Below are 25,227 nucleotides of genomic sequence, written 5' to 3'. Positions count from 1 at the left end.
TTAATATATCATAAAAGACGATGTGTTGGTGTATATTTATAGACTCATTTTCCATGACATTTTATCATTTCTTTTTTTAGAGACCAAAATCGTTTGTCTCTGATTTTACGGGACTAAATTCAAATAAAAAACGTACAAAGACTAAAATTAAAAAATGATATATTTGCATGAACCAAACACATATTTAATTAAACATTAAATTTATATATATCACAAATTTTATATCTCTAATGTTTGTCTCATTCATAATCAATAAAGACTCTACATAAACCGAACCAATTATATATTTCATTCTATTCAATTGACATTCTTAGGAGAATGATTGATGTATTCTCACATTTTTAAGAATTAAATAGGTTGATTATTCTATGTTTAAAAATGTGATTTACTATTAAACGTTATGTCTAAATGTGATACTATAAATTACTATGTAATTGCTGTTCAATAATTTAATACAACAAATTGTAACTATCGTTTATTTTTTCAACCATTTTCTTTTTATCATTTTCAGAAAAGTGGATCTAATTAATACCAACAAATTTGCCAACACAGCAAACAATTGTATAATAATTTAAGAAATAAAGGGTAGTGATCAGATGTTAGTGTATAAATTTTATATTATATATTTTCACCATTTAGTTGAAGCGCCGCCAGAAAACTATGATGTGAAAAAATATATACTGTATTATCGTAAACGTGAAGCATATGGGTGAAAACTTTTGCTGCATTACTATTTACTAGAAAAATGATGGACCCACTGAACTATTATATGCTTGATAGTTAATCATATTATAAAAACTCCATTATTATTTCCTTAAAAAAACTCCATTATTTTTTTAAGTGAAAAAAGTGTGCTTAATTTGCTGCATCTTATTTGTTGACGTAGTTTGTTTTGCGGCATGATTACTCTTTAAGTCATAATGCAAATTTAATACTCTATACTCTACAGTATAACACATGTGGACGGTTTTCTAGAATAAAACCAACCAAACTTGTTCTACGTAGAGCAAATTATGAAAGCAACATTTACTATATATAGTTTTCAAGAAAGGGGAATTATTTTTTATTTATACAATTAATATATAGGCGATGATGGACCCGTAAGGTAGAAAAACACAGAGCAATCAACGATGGAAAAAGTTTGGTTAATTTTCTTTTTGGTTTTAGTGGATAACTTTAGCTAATTGTTTATTGGAGACGCAATTCGTATAGTTATAGTAACAACACTACTTTTTAATTGTTTTAATTTTAGTCAATTATTTATTTAATTTTTAAAAGGTGAATCTGGGGTCATATTAATTTTTTAATTTATGGTGATTAACTCTATTGTAATTTTTAGACCACATGGTAAATGTGCTTATTGAGTTGAGTAAAATGCATTGTTAATTCACCAAAAAAATAGTGTTCACAAATAGGAGCACATTTTCTACTATTAATGGGTTTGCAATTTCAGAAGCCCGTTGGTTTGATGGGCCATCTCGGTCGGGCTTAACAAATATTTGGACCATCTTGCAATTTTACTTACTTCCGTAATGTATTTACTCTAAATCAAAAGTTAGTTCCCGGTAAAATGCCGTGTGTTTTGGGGAAGATGAGTATATTGCTTTTCACAATTGATGAATCATTTTACTTGGGACTTAACGAAAACGAATATCTTCTTATCTAATATAAAATTACATTAGTTAATGTTATCTCAATTTTTATAATTGTAATTAATAAGCTAGTAAGCTACATTAACTGCATCAGCTACCAGAAGAAAATCCTCATGGATTTCTACCTTCATTAATTGAGTTCGATTCGTAGAAGTTATTATGAATTCGTTTGTTATAGATTAAAAAAATTAATTTTGATATTTTATAATTTATATATTAATTATTTTTCTTTATAAAAAAATATATATTTCAAAATATTTTTTATCTACAACTACTCAGAAAATAATTTATTGTATTAATATTTTCAAGATTTTTTTGAAATTTTATTTTCTACAAATATTGTAGCGATGAAATAAAATATTTTAAATAATTTTTTATGAGAAATTATTCAAACAAATTTTCATTTGATTTTTTTTAAATTCTTTTTTAAAAAAGTTAAACAATATTTATATATTTTTATTTTAAAAAATGTTGTAATAAATGAATCCATTGGATGATCATGTGGGCCCAAGCTGGAAATAAAGCGGTCCGGGAGAAGAGGAGGAGGATGATTTTAAAAAATGGTTAGTTTGAATAGATAGTTTAGTTTATGTTTAAATCTACATAAAAAAAATTATTTGGATTTTATCTATGCAATTAGGACTGTATATGGTTAATTTTTTTATAAAAAAAAACAAATCACATCTATTTTAACATTAATATATGGATTTAGATTTATAATCATATCCATTATTTGGTTTAAAGTCGATTATAAAGCCAATTGTAAAATTGGTTATGGTTAAATAACCGATTTCAAATTAAGCAACCAGTTTTGAATAATTCAATTTTAAAATTAATTTTTTCTCAAAATCGATTAAAATTTGATTATTTAAAAAAATAAATTTTTTTAAAATTTTTCTTACCAAATTTTTTGAGAAAAAATTCGATTTAAAATTTTTCTGAGAAAAATAAAAGTTTTTTGATTTTTTTCTGATATTTTTTAAAAAATAAATAAATTTAAAAAAAATTTAAGAAAAAAATTCTCAAAATTAACAAAATATTGGGGGCTTATGAGCCCCTTCCTTAAGCCCACAAAAAATAATAAAATAATGAGCCGGGCTTCAAAAAAATTATTTTAATAGGGGGCCTAATATTATGGCTTACTAAAAAAAATTAAAGGAGACTTTGGAGTTTAAGGCTTTTTTAATAGCTTTAGTAATAAACAATTGATTAAATGAAGTCACTAATATCTCAACGAATTTAGTAATAAATTGTCGGAAAACGCTGTCGAAAGGTGGAAGGTTGGTGGGGTGATGGCAAAATCAAAATCGTTTTAGAGTTTTGGAGATTTAAGATTTTTGGAAGTTGAGTGGATAAAAATCGGATAAAAACCAAATTCAAATATAAAACATAAGTGGATATCCAACCGATTCATAAATAAACTGGATTATAATCATATGATTTTAACTGGATATTTAAAATAGATTTGGATCTGGTTTTTGATTTGAGCCTCGTAATCGGATTTTTTGCACAACCATACCTGCAATATTAGAAAACTTTATTTTTTGTCATTAACGTCAAGTGGACGTTACAAAAACATGAGTTGACAAAGGGAAATATGTTTTTTGTCCCTACAAATTTAACATTGTTCAGTTTTAGTCCATATAAAATTGTTTGTTTGAATTTCATCGTATTGGTCACCATGAATCAAAAATCTAAATAGTGAGTTTCATCATCTTCATCAACACAACAATCCATATTTTCCTTCACCCAATTTAATCTCTTTTCTTTCATTATTCATATCTCACATAATCCAATTTTTTCTATTAATAACTCTACCTCCAATCTCATCTTTTTCCCTCTGCTATCTCAAAAAAATATCAATCTCATCTTTGAAAATTAACTATTTAAAATATTAACAAAATAGAAAATTAACTCGTAAAAGCTTAAAAAGGATTAAGAGCTTGTTTGATTGTGTTTTACTTTTTAATTTTTGAAAACTATTTTATAAATAAATTTTAAAAAACTGTTTTTAAAAAGAAAATTTAAAAAAAATCTGTTTGGCAACTCTAGTTTTTAAAACAGTTTTTGACTACAGAGTTAAAAAAACTAAAAAATGAAAAGTAAAATACCATTTATCTGGTTAGCTTTTTTAGTTTCAAAAAGTATAATATTAAAAATAATTTTACAAACAAGCCCTAATTTTTTTTATATTACCCAGTTGTTCAAACGTCTCATGTTGATTCGTATTCGAAGATTTTGAGAGGGCTAGGGGAAGCACATAAGGTGTTTGATGAAATATCTCACAAAAATCTTGTTTCTTTTACTGTTTTGGTTTCTGGGTATTTGAGAGTTGGTGATGTTGGGAGTAGTTTGAAAGTGTTTGATAAAATGGTTGAACGGGATGTTCCGACTTGGAACGCGGTGATTAATCTTCATTTTTAATAATTAACTATTTAAAAGATTAACAAAATAAAAAATTAACCTGTAAAGACTTAAAAATGATTTTTGTTGTTGTTGAGATAATAGAAGGAAAATATGAGGTTGAAGGTAAAGTTATTGATATAACAAATTGGGTTAGGTGAGGTATGAATAATGAAGGAAAAAAGATTGAGTTGGATGAGGGAAAATATGGATTGTTGGGTTGATGAAATTTAGTTTTGTGGGTTTGTGATTGATGGTGATGAATACGATGAAATTTAAACAAAAATGTTATAGGGACTAAAACTGAATAATATTATATTTTGAGAGACAAAAAACATATTTTCCTTTGTCGACTCACGTTTTTGTAACATCCATTTGAAGTTAAAGACCAAAATTAAAGTTTTCTGAAATTGCAAGGATGAAATCCAAATAAATTTTTTTACGGAAACTAAAACTAAAAATTATTATATTTACAGAGATCAAAAACATATTTAAACCTTTAATTTAATTAAGACTAAATTACTCTTTTATCCTTTATCTTTATTTTTAGGTTTTCTTTTGCTTCTTTAATTAATTTTCGTTCTATTTTGTTTTCTTAACTATAGTTACATTAGTCACATTGATCATTTCCGTTGGTTTTAATCAAAAAACATTAACTATAGTCATTTTGGTATTCTAACTTGATTGTCTAAGTCACCCATATAAAAATCAAAATTAAAGTTTCAGACACATTTTCCCTTCTTCTTCTCTTCTCTTATCTTCTCTTCTCCTTCGCTTCTTATGATCAAAGAGATAAATTACAAGTCTTAGGAATAGATGTTTGAAACCAAAAATAATAAACAAACCAAACTGTGAAATGTTAATAATAAAATAAGTAAAGAGTAAATATGTAGAATAAAACATAATCAACGTTGAATACCATTATCAAATAAATCAAAGAATGCAAGTTTGAAATGACCTAAATGCAACTTATAGATAGACCGTATGTTGTTTCTATACATTCTTTTAAACACTTTATCAAATATATTTATGTTAGTAAATAAGTCCAAATTAATTATTTACAAACAAATTCTAACTGCAACAATTTTATTATATTTTTTACTGGAACAATTATATCATCTTAAACAACCTAACAACACATTTTGAAGTGGCAAATTAAACAGTACATGGAACTACATTTTTACAATTAAAATCTTTAGGGGATAGTTAACCACACCATGAACAAAGTTAAATAAAATTTCATTTGCATATTCTATATATTTGTCTTACATATTTGATCCCTTTCAATAAACTAATATATCAAATCAGGTGCATTAGGAAGGCTGTGATTGCATGAACTGATTTTCCATATTTAGAAAATAAATACAAAAAAATAAACCAACAAAGATTGAAAAAAGGGCCTTAGATTATGTACAACTTCAATTATAGAACTATTGATAAGATTAAGTAAAATCTTAGCAACTAAGATTTCTATCGAACAATTATTTGAAATAGCCTTTGTTAAAGTTTTCAAACATATCATGAACTTGCATTCTTCTAAAAACACCAAGCAGTTGTTACAACTTAAACTATGCTTATGCTAAATACACCCCCCACACACATCTACCACAGTCACACAGGTCATAAAACAAGGCATGCACAAACAAGGTTTTAAAACCTTGTGCGCATGCATTTTCAAGTCCAAGCTTCTCCACCTCCTTCTTCCCTAGTATTTACAATGCCGAGACTTGCATTCTTCTTAGATGGCTTGCTCAATTGAAAAACAGGGTGCCTACATAACTTGCGCACCCCGTTTCTCAATCGAAGCCAATGTTCACTATCATATCTACGTCTATAACTATAACTATTTTCTAACGGACCACTCTCATATCTAGAATTTGTACTATCACCCGAAAATGATTTGAATAAACCTTCTCCATTTCTGTTTTCCTCGGAGCCTCGAAGTTTCTCTACACTCCATTCTATTCTTCCTAAGGTAGAAGTCCTTGAGAATTTTCGTTTTGTAGTTGATGATGCCTTTCTGTCGCAAGCATCTTCTGTTTGTTCAAATGAATCTTCTCTGTTAAAGTTGAAAGGAGGAGGTTTATCTTTGCAGGAGGGAAAATCCATGCTATGTGAGAGAAATCTTGCATTAGCAATCGATTTGTCTCGTTCGCGAAGCGTCTTCAAAATCAATGTCTTTAGGAAGTTCATAACTTGAACTGCATGAATCAATGCAGTCAAAGGGTCTGCCATCTGCATCATACAAGAAAACTTGCATAAATAAATGTATACACACCCGCAATTCGACAAAATGTTCACTGTCATGCCATGCTAATTATACAAACAAAAATGATATGTTTTTGACATAAGTCTTCTTTATGTCATATTATTGACAAACCTGTGTCATGTTGGGCGCGAAAACCATAGCTACGTTGCGAGCATTCATCTTGTTGAACTGTTCGTGTTCGACAACATCAGCCATCAAATTGATTGCCCAATCAAGAATAGCAGCTTCTGTGGAAGGAAGTAACTTCACAAGTTTAGTACAATCATCTTCTGTGTTGCAGTGCATAACTTGTTCTGGACTGAGAGAATCAAGCACCCCAGTTGGAAGCTCTCTAAGCCAAGCCTGCAAAGTAGAATCAAATATAAGTTAAGATAATTGCTTAGAATAGTAACTCCGGTTCCAAAAAAAGTAGATAAATATACGCACAAGAACATGACAATTGATCGCAAAATTCGATTAATTGTGTTTATGTCTCAGATAGCAAAGTGACTGATGTAGTTCACTATAATGGAATACATTAGGGTTAGAGAGTGCAAAGTTTTGTCTCTATGCTCAAGAATTTGTCCACTTAGCAATAACTCATTAATGCAGTTGTACTTAGATTCTATAGAGTTGAATTAGACATCTTGATAAGTACCTTCATCAAGCCAGATATACAATGAACATCAATTCCATGCGGCACGACACCTCGATTTAACTGATCTCGAACGAACTCTTCTTGGCTATTCTCGGCAGTAATACGGAATATTCCTTCTGCCTTCATCCATGGAAAGCATGAAATTAGACCTTAAAATTCACATGTAATTAATATGCAATCAAATGATTTAACAAAATATCCAATAAAAACAGAACATACTTTAAGGCCTCCCACAGAATACAATTGCTTTTGCATTCTTAGCAGAATTGTTGGGACACTATTCCCCCTTTCATCATAAGAACACTGCATTGACTTTGCAGAAACTCCAAATACCTTCACACTGCATCATTTAAAGACAGTATTAGAACAAAGTCAACGAAAGACGGAAAGAGTATAAATAAAAGAACAGATTCACAAGCAAAAACTTGCAGTGTATTATAGTTGGAAATGCAGACATGTATTTTTAGGAACCAAGTTATAAGTACAAAGTATCTACCACCATTTAGCAATGTCTAATCTCTGTTAGAGAACCTGTTGGGTTGGATTATCATTTTCCAGTCACGTTTTTTTCCATATACAAGAGTCATAATTCAAACCCCTGACTATTGACTTTAGTATCGGAGTCTCTTACCACTCAGATCGATAGAAATGATAATCAATCAAAGACAAATTGAGTTAACTTTAAACTGATATCATCCAAGTGCAAAAAGAGCCTAAAACTTTCTTTAAGGGGAAGGTTTATATAATCTTAAGAGAACCTTTTATTCAAATACTCATCATAAAATTTTGCTGTGACAATTAACACACAGAAGATAAATCATCCAGAAACCCTGTTACTCAATTAACTGCATATATGGTTAAAACAAACCACCTAACATATATGGTTAATTTTTTCCATTTCAGTTTTTTGTAGAGAAACAAAATTACTGAAAATTTTCCCTTCAAAGAGAGATCTGCATTTCATGTAATTATACTAAAAAAATTGACACACACATTCATCAAAACAAAATCTAAAAAATTTTGAAAACACTAGACAAAATTGAACAAAACATAAAGTAAAAAATAAAAACAAAATTGAACCAAACATAAATTAATGTTATGAACAATAGAGATAATTAAGCAGTAATAAATTGACCTGGCACTAGGCACCCTTGTGGGTATCTCAGGCTGAAATTCAGAAGGCAAACCAAGGAAACCATTGAACCTATCAAAAGTAACATGTGACACGTGTCTAACTTCGGTTGGCCAACTTATATCCAAGGAAGAAACATCTTCCCTGTCCACACTGCAAGTTACCAAAGATTTCTTAAGTGCAGCCACAACAATATCCAATATTGCAAACTGATTTTGATTATTGTTGTTGGTTCCTTTTGTGAATTGTCTTGAAACATTGTTGCTTGAGTACTTTTCAATTTCATCCTCATCCTCATCCTCATCATCTTCATCATAATTGTCATCATCACTTTCTAATTCTTCTTCTTCTTCCTTCTCTACGTTGTTGTCATTTTCTTGTGTAAAAGTGTTGAAGCCAGAGACATTGAAACTTGATATCCCGCATGATTTGGATCGAAAAAGGCGAGTCATTTGGGTTAATTAACTAGAAAGAAATGATGGGTTGGTGCTAAATAAAGCTGAAAGGATCTGAATATTATAAAGTGAGGTAATATTACGGTTTTGTCTTGTTAACTTGTGATAAAAATGTTATATGGGTATGAAAAAGAAGAAGAGAAGGAGAAGGAGGAATAGGAACTAGAGAGAAAGAGTTTGGTTGAGAGGGAAATAATGGAAGATAATTGGATTGAGAGAGACACAAGACATGTTAGTTTTCTTTTTGTTTGTGTTAGGATCATGTTGGTGGGAAAGTAATAATAATAATAATAATAAATAAATAAATAAAAGTAAAGTAGAAGGTAAATAAATGGCTAAGGGAAAAAGATATAGTCATTAATAATATGACTCATATTTTAAGGCTGTTTAACTTTAAACCATGGTTGGTTTTAGGGTGATATTGATAAAACCACATAGACATATAATGTGATTTTGTCAATTTTATGGTGAAATTAGATACGGTTTTTTATTCCTTTTTAATTATACCATAATTGTAGAAATTTTTTGTTCTTATCAATTATTATTTTCAAAAGTCAATACAACATTAATTATTATTTTATAAATAATATTTTCAGTTATTTATTGTAGAGAGAAATAAATATAATGAAATAACAAATTATTAAAAGGTTTTGTTTTGACTATAATAAATAATTAAAAATATTATCAAAAAGACAAATAATTATTATATTCAAAGTAACAAAAATTATTAGTTATATGTACAAAGTTTTAAAACTATGACTAAAAATAAACTAAACAATTACTCCATCTTTTCTATAATGAGTTAGACATTTAAAAAAAATGTCTCAAAATAAATGAAATTTTTAATTTTTAAAGTGATATTAATTTTTTTTAATTAATATTATATGTATAACTTTAAATTAATTATTTTTGACTTTGTATTAATAATAAGTTATGTACACCAATATAATAAAGTAATTTAATAAAAATATATATATTCTCTATTTTATTTATATAAAAACAAATGTTCACTTCTTCCAGCTACGACTATAAACATAAAAATAATTTTAAATTTTAGTCACTATTATAACAAAAAAATTATTATTTTTAACTCATTTAATATTAATATTTTTAATATACATTTATTTTAATAAAAATAATTTAATGTTAATAGTAGAATGTTTAATATTCAATAAAAAATTTAATAAATTTAAATTATATTTTATATAAAATCTAAAATGTAGATTACATTTAATTAATTTTTTCAATAAACACAAAATCAGTTATTTTTGTGTATAACTAGTGATTAAATAAAGTATTTATTATGAGATTCATAATGATGGAGTATTATAAGTATGTAGTACACATTTATTAGCCCTTTGAGTAGTGAGCCTTATATTAATGACTTTGGGATCCTATGACTAAAAAAATTGTATTAAAAAAATATTGAATGTTACTAGTAAATGATAGAATTGGGTGGCTCGTGAGGAGAGAAGAAAGACAAATGGACAAAAAGAGACAGTGGAAGAAGACGTGAGAGTGCGTGTATTTTTGTGAGGTTTATGGTGTCATGTTTTGAGGTTATAAGATATTCGTTTACCCGTCGAACATGACACATACTCAGGACTCGGATTTCTTTGTTGGCTTGGGACTCTCTTCTTTCACTTCACATCACTCCATTCTTCTCTTAATATACCAAAAACAAAAACAAAAATTGAATAAAATATACCACAGTGGCGGAGAAAATCTTATTAGAGAGAATGTTAGTATTGTTGGGAAGTCTGGGGAACACGACATTCGGAATGGGCTAGAAAACATCAAGGATTCTTAAGAGACTTAGACACTACATCTCAACCCAAAACCTTAAGTCATTTGGTTTATGGGTCATTCTCCTTATATATCCAATATAGCTTCTATTCTTAGTCAATTTGGGACTAACTACTCATAATTGAATTCCAACAAGTATTCCTGCAGTTAATTTTCTTCGTTAAATTTTATAAGAGTAAGTAGGGAAGTATCACATTTAATCTATAATAAACTAATTATTTGAAAATAATATAAAATTTTAATAACAATTGACGATGTTTCTCATAAATTGAAGTTCATATTATTACTTGTCATCGTGACTTAATTAATGTTAACTTATTGAAAAAAAAACAAATTTAGTATTAATTAAAACTAAATTTATATTTATTTTATATTACTTTTGTTGTATCAATTGATCAAATATATATAATTTCATTTACAAGAATTGAAAAAAATATAAACTTCTACTTAAAAGTGACGATATTGATCATCATTAAAGTTTTAAATTATTTTTAAATATTGATATCTAACGTTCCCTCAAGTTGAAATGTTTTTATTACACTTCAAGCTTGGAAAATATCAACAACAAAAAATGTCAAAAAATACATTGATTACAAAGAATATAAAATTTGCTAAAGGATTTTAAAATGACAGAAATAAATCGGCTAAATGATTTTCGAAAGATTTATTTTACGTTCGAAATAAGAACAAGAAAGATTCTAAAGCAATCTTATTTATTCTCTTTTTGTAATAGATATTGAATCGAGTCTACACCTTAATGCAAGATCTTCTATTGTCTTCTTTTTTTAATAAAATTTCATGCGTAACTCTTTAATCATTAATCATTAGCTTGAATTTCTAATTGGGTATCTATTGATGGATTTTTTTCTTCTAAAAACAAGAGCAATACTCTTTTTTTGTTGGTAAGTGGTGAATCTAGAGGTTACACTTTCATGCAACATCTTTGCTTGCATTTTTTTCAATTCCCAATTTGCTAAAAATAAAAGAATTTTGTTATTAAATGTTGTTGGTGTTCTTGAAATATCTTCAACAAATGCTTTGATAGCATATTTTATTGAGTTTAAGATAATTTTTAACTTGTAATTTAAGAGGGAAAAAGAAGAAAATGAAAAAAGAAGGAGAAATAACTAGTTTTGAATGAAGAAAGAATAAGAAGAAGAAGAAGAAGAAGAAAAAAATGAATAAATTGTTCAAAAATCAAATACGAAAGAAAAGATAAATGAATTACACTTCAATTAATTTTTTTTCAAGAAATGTTTGAAAAAAAAAAAAAGAAAATAGTGAAATAACTAACCCTCTTGAGACCATATTACGATTTATAATGCAAGCATTGATTTATTTTTTATTTTTTATATCAATGTAAGCATTAATAAAAAAATAAAAAAAATTAAATAATATTGATAATTAAAAGAATTATTTATATTAAAAATTATAAAAACTTATATAATAAATTAAATAAACGTCTAACTAGTATAAAATAACTAATTAATTGATATAATAAACTAATTATCCAATGTAAATACCTAATCCACTTAAGTAACTAACAAACTGTATCTAACAGCCTACTTTCAATTTCCCAACTAAAATATTTGGAAATTGGAATCCGTGACCTATGTTACAATATGGAAGTCTCTCACTTTCTCCAACCACCAAATGCTATATTCCTTTCTTTGTCATGCTCAATTATATAAATCTACAACAAACCTAACCATCAATTAATTGATTATTTTTAATATAATACAAGAACGTAGTTAAATTATATAGTCCCTCGTATTACAATGCATTCTATCATTCATATAAGTTTATCTACTAATTATATATACTTATGATTTTAGAGTCTTGTTAAAGAGAGTTAAATGATGAATAGGGGCATCTCTCTATGGAATCTTCCATTTTTATGTCTTGTGTGATAATAATGGAAGTGTTGGAGTTAAAGACACTTCTTTTACCCGTTAATTTTTCTTTATAAGGATTTAAAGTAGATGCATATATTATTTAATTCTATTTGATTTAAAAAACGGTATAATATAACAGATGAAATGACTATATAATTAAATGAAATATAAGGTTAATTGTTTTATTCTCGCATAACATTGATTTTAAATTATTTTGATAAATGACAAGGAATTTGTGTTGCGACGAATTTCATTTATATTTATTTTGTCACGGTCCTCATTGAACATAACACACATATATACATAGTTTTGATATGATTAATCCACACATGACTTGTTGGTGTTTTAATTGAGAGTACTATTATGTGGGTTTGGATTTATTCAGGAAACTAAAATGTATCTTTGGTAGCACTTCACATGACAATGAATGAAAGATACCCAACCTTCAAACAGAGAAAGAACAGGTTGTCAAGGAAATAAAGTTGAAGAGAACAAATTTCAAAAGTAGGAACAATCCATTCACGTCAATTTTGCTATACTTTAAATAGATTTAGATTATTAAACATTCGAGAAAAAGAAAGCTTTTTAACTTTATTATTATTGTGAATATTATTTCTCTTAGTGGAATGAATGTGGAGATTAATTAACATTTTATATTAATTATTACAGGCAAAAATAAGGCCTATGTTTGGGGGTATTTTTGGGACTTTACTCTGTTTCCAAGAGTCACATGACTACATGTTATTTTGTACCTTCCTTATTCTGCGGTGATTGAGAAACTTTATACTATATTTTTTTTTAGATGAAAACTTTATATCTTGGTGATTAAAAAATTCAACAAGAGTTTACCTAAGTTAGATGATGAATTACAAAATGTCGTTTTCGTAAGAGTGGGGTATGGGGTTGGACCCAATTTTACCATTAATATAAATTGTTGAAAGATGGTGAAGGCACATGAGCATGTCCATGAAAATCATGCAAATGCACCTACCTATATATGCCCTGTCATTACCATGCCATCACCGCGTGATATTGATCTTATATAGTGTTTTCTTCCTCCTTTTATTTCATTTGGATGTATCAACCATGTACTTCTAGCAACACCCTGTATTTCAATTCATATCACTTTAAAAATATAATAGAGAAAAATCCATGTCTGATTTTGCCAATATTGAGTTATGTCTAATATACGGTCCAAGCTGAATATTATTAGATATGATCATGACCGGTGTATTGAAAAATATTTAAGTCTCATATTAAAAAATGAATAGGATTTGAAAATAGTTTATAAAAAGAGTATTTATTACTTTACAGATTAATTTTGTAGTTGAATTAGACGCAATATAAAATCTAAATAAATACTATACATTTTAGAGCATTATTTGATACCAACTTAGATCTCTTATTGTGATTGTACATGTGTAAAATTATTTGATTATTGTCAATGAATCAGAAAAATTAGAAATCTTCTCTATTTCTCAAAAAGAAATGAATAGTTCAATTTTTAATGCCTTGAGTGTATAAAAGTCAAATTATACAAAATAAATGTCACACTTTCCAAAACATATGCATTTATACACCAAAAACTTCAGTAAAAAAAATTGAAAGAGTGAAAAATAAAGAGAATCTTAATCCAATCAAAGGATGCATCTTTTCCCTTCAGACTTTAGGTCCAAAACCATTTGGTCAATGAGTCAATTAGAATGATTTTTCATTTTAAGCTTTACCTTGGAGATTGTGTTACGTACTAGTGTGATAGAGCATATCACCTATATTTAGAGCTATCAATTTTACAAGTGCACTAATTATTGGCTCCAATTTACATATTGAAGGGGACAAAAATTTCATAGTTTAAAAGGTCTCAAAAACTAAAAACCCCTAAAATTTTCTGGGTTTAGGTGGGCCTATGGATCCACTTTTTCTAAAAAATAATAGATATTTTTTTAAAAAAATAATCGACTCTTTTTTTGTAAAAATAGATTTACAATATTTATTTCTCGAAATTTTTTTTATTCGAAAAAAAAATCGAATATTTAAAGAAAAATAATTTTTTGGTTTTACTCGCAAAATTTTTTGAGAAGAAAATAATTTAAAAATATTTTAAATTTTCTTGAGAAATTTTATGATATTTTTTCGAGAAAAATAAATATCGAAAATATTTCAATTAACGGAACATTGGGCGTATGAGCCCCTCTCTTGAGCCCAAAAAAGTAATAAAATAATGAGTTAGAACCTTAAAAAAAATTATTTCAATAAGAGGGATAATATTAAGGGCTTAGTATGAGATTTTTGAGAGGAGACTTAGGACTTTGGGCCTTTATTAGCAGCTCAACCTATAAGGTTACTAAAAGACTTAGTAATAAAGAGATTAATAACAACATTGAGTCATTATAAATCTATGAATTTCCTCATCACAATAAGTCTAATATTGAATCATGCTACTAATTAATCGAAATCAAGAATGATTTATTAGGATGATGGACTAAGTGAGTGAACATGCATGCATGTGATCTTGTTGGACCTCTATTACCATTTTCTAGTCGTCTCTTTCACTATTCTTCTTATATTACACTAAAAATAATTTTAATACTTCCGTTTTAGACCAATCTTATAATCATCAATCACAACTGACACATAAATCTTTCTTGGAAATCCACGGCCTTCAACCTCTCATAAAGTAGAATTATGTTTTTAGACGAGAAAATATAGTGAATACAGCGGTGTCGAATCAAGATCTAAATCTAATTGCATTCATCTAAGTCTTGATAAAATGACATTGAAATTATTGTAATTTTGTATCTATATGATGACTTATTTAAAAATAATGAAATTAAGCTCTCTTTTTCCTTTTGTGCTAAATAAAAGTAAACTCTTATGTTTTTCAAACATTAGATTTTTGGATCTTGTAGCAATTTTATGATATATGATGACAAAGTAATTTGTTTCTTTCTCCTTAATTTCCTTTTGTAACAAAAAAAGTACTAAGCTAGTATAAAGTGAAAGTTGGACTGAAATCTATATTTAGATGTGTAAGGAAACCTAAGATTGAATAATTCCAAAATGGCATATCATGATTCAAAAAAAATGTATATAAAATAAAAATGACATCATACATCACACGAGATATATATAGGAAATAACGACTTGTGTCCACGAGGTATGAATTGAACTTTCATGCATTATTTCATGTTACATGGAGGATCTATAGAAAGCATTTTGTCAGCATTATTGCATCGACTTCTTGTATCATGTATTATTTGCTTATATATGGTCCACATCAAAATCAAAATAAGAAAACAAAATAAGGTTCACAAGATGGTGCTTGAAAAACTTTAGGAATGCAGAACACCCAGGTTCAGTTTGAACCATCAAAATTCTTAATTAATTACCATATCAAATTGAAATTTCTAAAGAGAAAACAGTATACAATTATTATCTACCCTATTTGGGAAATGTTTAGTATGCAATTTAAATCATCGGATGAATATTATGAAAATGGTTGTTATTAATTTATAAATATGTTTTTATAGCTAACACTATACCAAGAAAAGCTTAAGACAGCGCTTTTTAAAGCATTAGATATCGCTTATAAGTGTTGTGTATTTCAATGTTATTAAAGGTATAGACAATGTTTTTAAAAAAATAAAAAGTATTGGCTAATATAACCTATAATAGTGTTTTTTTAAAGAAAAACGTTGTTGTAAGGTATATTAAACAACACTTTTCCTTAAAAAGTGCTCTTATAGATTACATTAGACAACCTTTTTTCTTAAAAGTGTTGTTGTAAGGTATATTAGACAACGTTTTTTTTTTGAAATTGATGTCTGATGTAATCTCTAACAAAAAATTAGACAGTTAAAAATGCTCAATTTTAAATGATTGTGATGTTGCTAAAAAATGATCATCCTCAACATCAATATGATCAATATCATCTTCATCTTTAAAACTATCACCACTTATTTTGTTGGTCAAAAGTACTTTGGACCAATTTATATTAACATGATCATTGACATAAAACACTTAGCTTGAGACGCTAAAATAAAAGGTTCATCCTTGTACCTTACCCTATTAAGATCCACCTGCAAAAAACATGACTCATCAGTTCGAACGCCATTTTTATTTTCAACCCACTTACATCCAAAGACAGACACTCGAAACATTTTTCATTGCATTTTTATAATTCTCTCTCTATTTTCTTAATTAAACAACAAATACAACAATCCAGTCACAAACAACAAAGTTGACAATCAACAATATATCTTATTGCATTCTTATAATTCTCTCTATGACAAACAAAAAAAAAACAGTTATTCAATGACAAACAACAATAAACATATTTTAATTTATTGTTGCATTCTTATAGTTCTCTCTAGGACAAACAACAACATAAAAAAAGTAATGAAAGAAGAGTTGACCTGCAATTTGAGAGACTTACAAATTTGAGATGAGAGGTTTAGTGTCTGAATTGAGATGAAATGAGAGTTGCGATCTTACTTCAAATTTGGAAAAACCATAAAACGAGCAATAAAGGTAGTTAAAATTAATCAATATAAATGATGAGACAATTTTTTTTTATAAAAGAACGTTATATAGACTTACAATCGTGAAAATGTAATGATAGGTTTTTACTTTGTGCGTTTCTTGTGTCACCCTAAATCCCAAAATAATATATATATATATATATATATATATAATAATTTATATCATATTTTTATAAAATTAAAACTCTTCCAAACAAAAAAAAATTATGCGGATTATTTAGAATATCACATTTCTCAAAAATTAAAAAGACTACTTTAAACTTTATTTTCTCTAATAAAATAGTGCAATCTCAATAAGTTTGATTTAAGTATAATTACTTAATTTAATTCTAAAAACTTACTAGTACTTATAAGGTTTTTATACAAAAGTTGTTTCAAATTAAATAAGTAAAATAGAATTTACAACTTTCATTCCATGTATCACCTATCAGAGCGGGACTTCTCTCAAACTTGAACTTCAAGACTTATTAGCCTGTAATAACTTCAATTTCGCAAACGTAAGGCCAAACCAGACAAACACAAACAAGAAGGAGGTGAGTTTCGAAATCATGTAATAGTATAATACAAGTAAGAAGAACACGCAAACAATCATAATAAAACCATATCATTACACAAACATTCCTCAAGAAAATATCACATTAAACAATCAAAATCACTCAAGGAAAGTCAATAAATTTCACTATAACATCAAATCGTCTAAGAGAAATTATCACCACACACGATACATATTAATTACAACAAAACAATCACAATAAAATGCAATGTTATGCATGAGCTTAGACTCTACTTCACAATGTGGTACTGTCGCAGCCTAAAATTTCGAGTGTTTCTCGAATTCAATGGAGTCGCCACCAAAATTTATTTTAAAATAGGGAAAATATTGGGAAACCCTTAAAAATAGAAAAAATAAAAAAATGGTCTTTTAAACCAAATTTTGAGTTCGGGAGTCGATTATGCGTATGGAAGGTATTAGCACCCTAGGACATCCGTTAAAATACGGTTACCTATAATTAATTGTGCAAGATTAATATTAACTTAAGTATATTTATTTCTCCTTATTATTAAATATGAATAACAATTTTTACTATTTTTTTATATGATTTTGGAATAAATGTGTGCTTAAGAAATAAAAGACAAAAATAAAATAAAATTTATTAATGCGCTTGACAATAATACGATCTTGCTTCTACGTATCTCCTGGTGCAATGGAGAAATCAAAGCTACGTAGTTCTTAAGTATAAAAAACATATGTGTTGAATGTGTTTTAAAGAAAATTTGTTTTGTGATATAAAAAAAGAATTGACAAAAAAAAAAATAAATAAATAAAGAGTTTGATTTGAATAAATATCTTAAAATATGAGTTTTAGAACTATCAAGTTGTACAACTTGTGTCTCAAGACTCAAGGAGTAAAGAATATGTCACATCTAATTTAATCCTCTTTAAAAAAATATTTTGTTATTATTGAGTTTCAAAATCACCAAGTACTAAAAAAAATCACATCTAAATATATAAATTTATGTCTTTTTTATATTATTTAAAAAAAAAAGAAATCAAAATACAATAAAAAATAGAGTTTTAAAATTATCATGCCACTTGTGTCTTAACAACTCAAAGATTAAAAAAATGTCACATCTAATTAATCTTCAATGAAATATTTATTTATATTTTTATGAATTTTGATTTTTTATTTATGAAACAAATTAATTTTCAAATCATAAAAAGAAAAGAAACTAAATGGGCTAAGTGTCAAATAAATAGGTTGATTTGTGTGTGTGTGTTTTAGGCCCAAATGATAACAGACACACACAAATAAGGTTAAAGAAACCCTAAATCAATCCTGAAATGAGAGCGGCGGCCACTGTTTTGGTTCTCAGAAAAAAACGCGAATGGCATTGGAGAGAAAGAAGGAATCGCTGATAACAGTATTTGAGAGAAAGAGAAGCAAAGAAAGAAGGAGAAAAGGATAGAAAGAAACCGAGATAAGACCGCAAGAAGGAGAAGAGACCCGACCGCTCCAAAAGGCACTGCTTCCAACGACGATGGTGACAATATAAAGGTTTGAGTTTTCTCCTTTTGTCTATTTTTTTCGTTTTTACACACAAATTGGATATTTATTCACTATAGTGTTTGCTCTTCTGATGAGTATTAGTATATTTTTTTATCCATCATCTTGTGTTTCGAAGCATTCAAACTAAAAACCCTTTTTATATATTCTGAAAAAACGAGACTCTATTTATAGAGTTTTCTTTAATTGTTCAGTTGTTTTCTTTGTATCTGTCTCTGTTCTTCTCCATCAATTTCTTATTTGATGTTTAACCTATTTGCTCATAATATGCATTTTTTTGCACCTCTGATCCATTCACGATTTTAGTTTTTATTTGCTTTATCTGATTATGTTCATCTGTTTGGGCAAATTTGATTTGTTAGGTTAAAGGATATTTTTTATTTGCAGATTTGGTTCATTTATGTACATGTCTCTACCACATTTCTCTTTTAGTTTTTTGTTTTTGTTTTTGTTTTAAACTCAAAATTTTGTCCTTTAGTTTTTATCATGTATACAATAGTTGACTTGTAAAAATTATGTTTTTAATTAGCTACAAAAGGCACAAGGATAGTGCTTCATGCAATGCAGCAACAGAAAAATTCAAATGAGGCAAGCAGCTGGAGCAAGGCAATGCAGCAAAAGGAAAACAAACAAAGCATGTAGCAGTTGGCATGGTTTTTTTTCTTTCTCTTTTTGTTCTTAAATTGTAATTTGATTTGACTTAATATTTATAGTTGTAGTTTGATTTGGTTATAATTTGATTGCAGCTGTAAATTAAAATTGTAATTTGATTTGATTTTAGAATTGTAATTAGATTTGAAATTGTAAATTTATGAGACATAATGAAATTATTTATTGTAATTATTTTTATTTCCTTTTTTAAATATATATTTCCCTTTTTTTGATTTATTTTCCTTTTTGATTTGTTTTTTAACAAAATGGACAAAATTGGGGTACTACAGGTATCATTCTAACTCTAAAGTACTTGGTTAGGAGGTTTGATACTATGCCACCATCTCAGTGGACAGACAATTTAAATTGGCTCTGCCCTCATAGATCCCCTTAACTTAACCTGAGATATATATACGTGACAGTCGAGGTAAACATGTGTTGCATGGTAGCTCTGGACATTTGGAGTGCGACCTCCAAGTCACCTAGGAATTCTCCACCCGAATACCTCAAAGGTCTAACAATCTTGCCTTAAGGCTCAACAGCAGACCACCACGATCAGGCTCATTCAGTTGTACTTCTCCGGAATCACTAGGCTTGTCAGACCCTACCTATATGATGACAAAATAATCTCCACTTCACAAATTCTCAATATTTATTTTCTCCCCTCCTTAGCTTAGACTATTCCATTAAAAGCATCGTCTTTATGAATCATCACTATCTCATCAAGTATGGGGGTACTTCAATATTCTCATCATAATTTTATAATATCATCAATCATAAATAATCATGATCATCATATATACTCATCATAATTTTATAACATCACTATCATCAATAAAAAATCATCATTATTATCACGTAAACATATATCATACCATGCCTCCATCTTTTATTATCACATCACATAAATTCTTCTAATCAAATATATCCACATAATTTCATTCAACATCCAACATCACAATAATGACAAATATCAACTACCACACAAGAATCGAAAATTAAATCAATCAACACCTTATAAACATTTCTATTTCACATTTTAATCTCACAGTTCTGACGTATCACATTAACCAATTTATCTCTCAAATGGCTACTACCGTACGTAGCGAGCCCCGGATGAATCGTTGGAAAATACGGTTTTCCCGTTCATCTCACAATATATTATACTCATGAATTCAAACGCTCTCTCACCCATTACCTTATTTCGACGCTTTCACATACGAGTACGACTCCACGAGCAAACAATATTTGGTATTTGACTTTTTGTCCTTCAATTGATCTAACTCGACAGTTTATGGGTAAACTTTAAAAATAAATTATGAGAAAATATTCTAAAAACTAAAAAAAAAAATCGAAATTCGGTCAAGAAAAATTACCATAAATCAGAAAATCAATCAGTGGATAATTTAGCCACTTTTCACACGATCATTTTGGTGTTGGTTTCACTCAAATCGGACTTACGGTGAAGAACAATGGTGCAAAATAACGAATTCTATAAACGGAGAAATCGGGTATTTTAGGGAGAAATTCGGATTGTTAAAATCTGGAAAATTGTGTTCAATTTAATAGCTAAATGAGTCAAACAACATACTGAAATTTGGACGAAAACGGAGAAACTTTTCTGGAAAAGTCATCGATGAATGGTATCAATTTTCTTCTTTTTCTCTCAATGTGCGGCTGCCCTATGTTGTGTCCAGGTTACTCTCTCTTTCTCATGCCCTTCATTTTTGTTATTTTCAATTAATATTTTTTTTAATTAGATTTTACTCTTAAATATGTAAGTCTCTCAAATTTTTTGAAAGTAATATTACGTTTAAGGGTTTTTGCATTTTTTCTGTTTCTCTAGTTTTGGAGGCGCAATTTCGTTGTATCTCATTTTTTTTAATAATATTTGTAATTTTTTTGTAATTTTTCTTATAGATATTGCTACATAGATTGTGCTTTTTAAATGCGTTGACTAAGATACACCAATTTTTTTTTAATAAGACCTTAGACAATGCTTTTTTAGAAAAAGTGTTATCTAAGATTCACTAATTTGTTTTATAAGATCTTAAATAGCACTTTTTAAGAAAAGCGTTGTCTAAGATACACCAATTTTGTTTTTTGTTTTTTTATAGGATCTTAGACAACACTTTATCTTGTAAGCACTGCCTAAGGTTCACCTTAAATTTTTTTATTTTATAACCCTAAATAAATTTTTTCCTAAATTAAACTCTAATGTGAGAAATCAACCACCATCCTCCTAAATCAAATCCATTTTTCCTTTCTTCCAAAATTTATCCCCTATCATTCCTCATCACCATCATTCAACTCATCATCATCATCATAGCTTCACTCGATCTTCTCTTCATCATTGCTCATTATTGTAGTTGACATATCCATCTTAATATTTTTAGAAGTCCTATTCGAATCTAAAAAATTGGGTCTATAATAAAAAAAAATGCAATTTTAATATTTATTTCAAAATATTATATTTTTAGCAAATGAAACACCAAAAACTCTTACTACTTTATTTAAATTTATCAAAATAAGTACATTATAAATAATATCTAAATACAACTTAAAGTTATTACTAATCTTCTAGCTATTTAAAAAGAGTCATCATTCTAAGTAAATTCACAACTTTTAAAGATACTACCAAATAATCACATTTCAAAAGAAAATAATCACACCTTCTTAATCGCATTTCATATCTTTCAAAGATACTATCAAATAAACATATCAAAAGATAAACTAAATAACAACATTCTTAATCATATTTTTTTTCTCAAAACAAACTTCTTAATCATATAACATTTTTTTTTTGTGTGGATCCATTCGCTAATTAAAAGCTCTTGTTGAGCCTAATAAAGTGTGGTGGAATGAGTCATTTCCTCTACAATAAATCAAAATTTATTGAACTTGAGTGTTTATTTGATTCTATAGAACATTTTTATCAATGTGTCACAATTATTATAAGTATAAAGAAAAAATAGAATCCTAGTAATTTTGGGATGTCGGACAATGGCTCAGATTGCATATGCCAATTAGCAGGTCTGGTAGTTGTGCTGGGAAATTAATTTCATAGGTCGTTAAAAAAAAGGATGGAAAACACAAGTTTATTAATTAAACAGAACTAAAATTTAGAAATGAGAAACAAAAAGTTAAATTTAAGCAAAGAAGAATAAAGTATATTTAATTTTTTTAATTCAACTATTTCTAGCAGTAAATATTTAAAACTATTGTGACAAGCATATATTGATTAGTATAATATGCTTTTACAAATGGTTACTTTTAGACGTAAAAAAATGGTTACTTTTCCTGTAATTTAATTGAATGATTAAAAAATGATTAAAAAGAGCATAGTTAATTTACTTTAGGTGGCTTTTACAAAAAAACAAATTACTTTAGGTGCCTATCTTAAATTTTTGTGGGGTAATTTGTTTTGTTTGTTGGTGTGGGGCTACAAAAGGGTGGGTACACATCAAGTTTCTATATACAGTTGGATGCCAAGCCATTGATTTAGTTCACCCCGGACCCTTCCTCTACATGTAATTTTTTTTCCGGATGAAATTATAAAAAAATTCGTAAAATATTTGTATATAATTTTGATGTTTCAAATTTAAATTTGAAATATAATATTCAGTTTAATAATATTAATATTTTATTAATTAAATTAAATTTTATAAATTTTTTGTATATAATATCAATGTTCTATTTTAATATATGTTTAATTTATGGATATAGTTCGACACAATTCACAAATAATTAAATGTATTAAGTACATGGTTACAAATTCACTCTCTAACAAGTGGATATGAAATATTTATTCATGTTGAGAAAAATCAATCATTTAATTAGATGTTTGTATTTTAAATGTTCAAAGGGTACTTTTTAAGTCAAAAAAGAAAATAAAAAATAAGTTTAGAAGAAAAATTAGCACTTTTTACAAATTTAAAGAATGAATTGTTCAATCTCTAAAATAAAAATTCTACATTTAAATTTTTAACAAGTATTATATGTCCATATGAAAAATTAATTTCAAACTTCCGAATAAAATATCATTGATGATGTACTATATGTCTAATGGGCCTCTTGCCCACACAAAGGAACAAAATTTATTTGTGATAAGTTCCCATAAAATCTTGTAGTTCTATGTCTACTTACCATTTATTCATTTATTCATTTATTATACACGTCTTCTTTTTTGTTGAATACACACACGTTAAAATTCTACTTTTCATCTTTTTACATTCTACCATTCCAAATGTATACTATCTCTCAAACTTTACTCTTTTATCTTCCTATTCTTACAAACTTATCTTTCCCATAATATCATTACCAACCTTTTTTTGTTTACTATAAATTTTGTGAATTATAAAATGTATAATTGTATATAACAAACACTTAAATGATTTGTTAATTACATAGAAAATGACATATTTAATAATATTAACAATAAAATTTTCATTGAATATTTTTTAAAATATAAAATCTTATAGAAAATTATTATAAATTATAGAAACTTTTATGAATTTTAAATTTTATTTAATTATTATATTATATATTTTATAAAAAATTAATAATATTTTTCTTTAATCAAAATATATACACTATTTTATTGTTACCATCAAACAAAATTTCTGAAGCCGTCAATGCGAAGAATACTACTATTATAAATGGGTGAAAAAAAATATAAGCTACTACTATAAGAAAATTAATTAGTTGTTGCTAGGAAATAATTACTTGTGCAAGACATTCCGTCATATATATACGTACTAATAATTACTTATGATCATCCTAGCCTATTTTCAACCACCATCATTTATTCTACTCATCATCAATGAGTCTCTACAAAGTTCCCTTATACATTGTTTTACTTTGAAGGTTGGGAATGAATAATAAATTAGGTGAAGTGAAGATCTTCTTGTGCAAGTGCAATAAAACAAATCCAACTACCAAGAACAAACCTTGTTAGAAAAAGGTGTGAGCTGTAACTATAAGGCATTGATTGCGCAAACCATGGCTAAGCATATATATTGGGATATTTATAAATGCATCTATATATCTAGATTACAAGAGTAATTACTAATATTTTGTAAAAAGAAAATAAATAATACTATATTTGTTTAATTATTTAGGTTGAATTATTCTAGATCCATCAACTATTTGAAGATTTTTAAATAGGCCTCTAATTTAGTGAATTAGAATGATCAAAGATTGCCGAGAAGATGTCAAATGCTTACACGTTTCAAGTTTGACATGTGTAACTCCACAAGTTGACCCATCATATGCTAAATTAATTGGAGGGATATTCCTCTACTTTGCAATGACCACCTAATGTGCCTAATATTTTGCTAGGAAGACCCAAAATCCTAGGATGTAGGATGACTATAATGAGGATACTTACATGAAAGAGGGACCATAAACCTCTTTTTTTTTACTTAAACAACGCTATTCTCAAAAGGATATGTGAATGTCTTTCTAATCTAAGTCAAGGGAGGTCGATTTTATATATTGACTCTAATTTATTTTTATAAAATGCACTAACTATTAAAAACAAAATTAAGCTAATATTTATTTTATTTTTTTAAACTCATACTTTAGAGTGTTATAAAATATAGTTTATGTATTTGTTTTGGAGAGTATAAGTGTTCTAGAGATCATGAAGTGCTTCAGAGAAGTTTATATATTATAAAAAAATTCATATAGTATTTTTCTATGTTACTAAGATTTTATTA

The 25,227-nt window shown here is 27.5% G+C and overlaps 1 protein-coding gene across 1 annotated transcript; it reads right to left on the bottom strand.

The window, feature by feature from the left end:
* Nucleotides 1-5,561: 5,561 nt before the first annotated feature.
* On the bottom strand, nt 5,562-8,761 carry LOC101509034 (rho GTPase-activating protein 3). Its single transcript, XM_004510571.4, has 5 exons — nt 8,097-8,761; nt 7,181-7,301; nt 6,962-7,081; nt 6,436-6,666; nt 5,562-6,290 (listed from the first exon to the last, which is right to left on the bottom strand). Exons 1-5 carry the CDS (start codon nt 8,543-8,545, stop codon nt 5,730-5,732), a joined length of 1,482 nt encoding a protein of 493 aa, XP_004510628.1. The 5' UTR covers nt 8,546-8,761; the 3' UTR covers nt 5,562-5,729.
* Between the last annotated feature and the right edge of the window lie 16,466 nt (nt 8,762-25,227).

Source organism: Cicer arietinum, chromosome 7, assembly GCF_000331145.2.
Source record: "Cicer arietinum cultivar CDC Frontier isolate Library 1 chromosome 7, Cicar.CDCFrontier_v2.0, whole genome shotgun sequence".
In the NCBI taxonomy this organism is placed as follows: Eukaryota; Viridiplantae; Streptophyta; class Magnoliopsida; order Fabales; family Fabaceae; genus Cicer; species Cicer arietinum.
The sequence above is the reverse complement of the archived record's forward strand: the minus strand, read 5'-3'. Positions and strand labels throughout refer to the sequence as shown.

What these genes read in the sequence shown, in the direction of transcription:
- LOC101509034 (XM_004510571.4), bottom strand. Translation starts at nt 8,545, where the DNA reads ATGACTCGCCTTTTTCGATCCAAATCATGCGGGATATCAAGTTTCAAT. An exon ending in ATTCTGTGGGAGGCCTTAAA is followed by an intron (nt 7,082 to 7,180) that starts GTATGTTCTGTT and finishes CCATGGATGAAG; the next exon opens with GCAGAAGGAATATTCCGTAT. An exon ending in GTATATCTGGCTTGATGAAG is followed by an intron (nt 6,667 to 6,961) that starts GTACTTATCAAG and finishes TCTACTTTGCAG; the next exon opens with GCTTGGCTTAGAGAGCTTCC.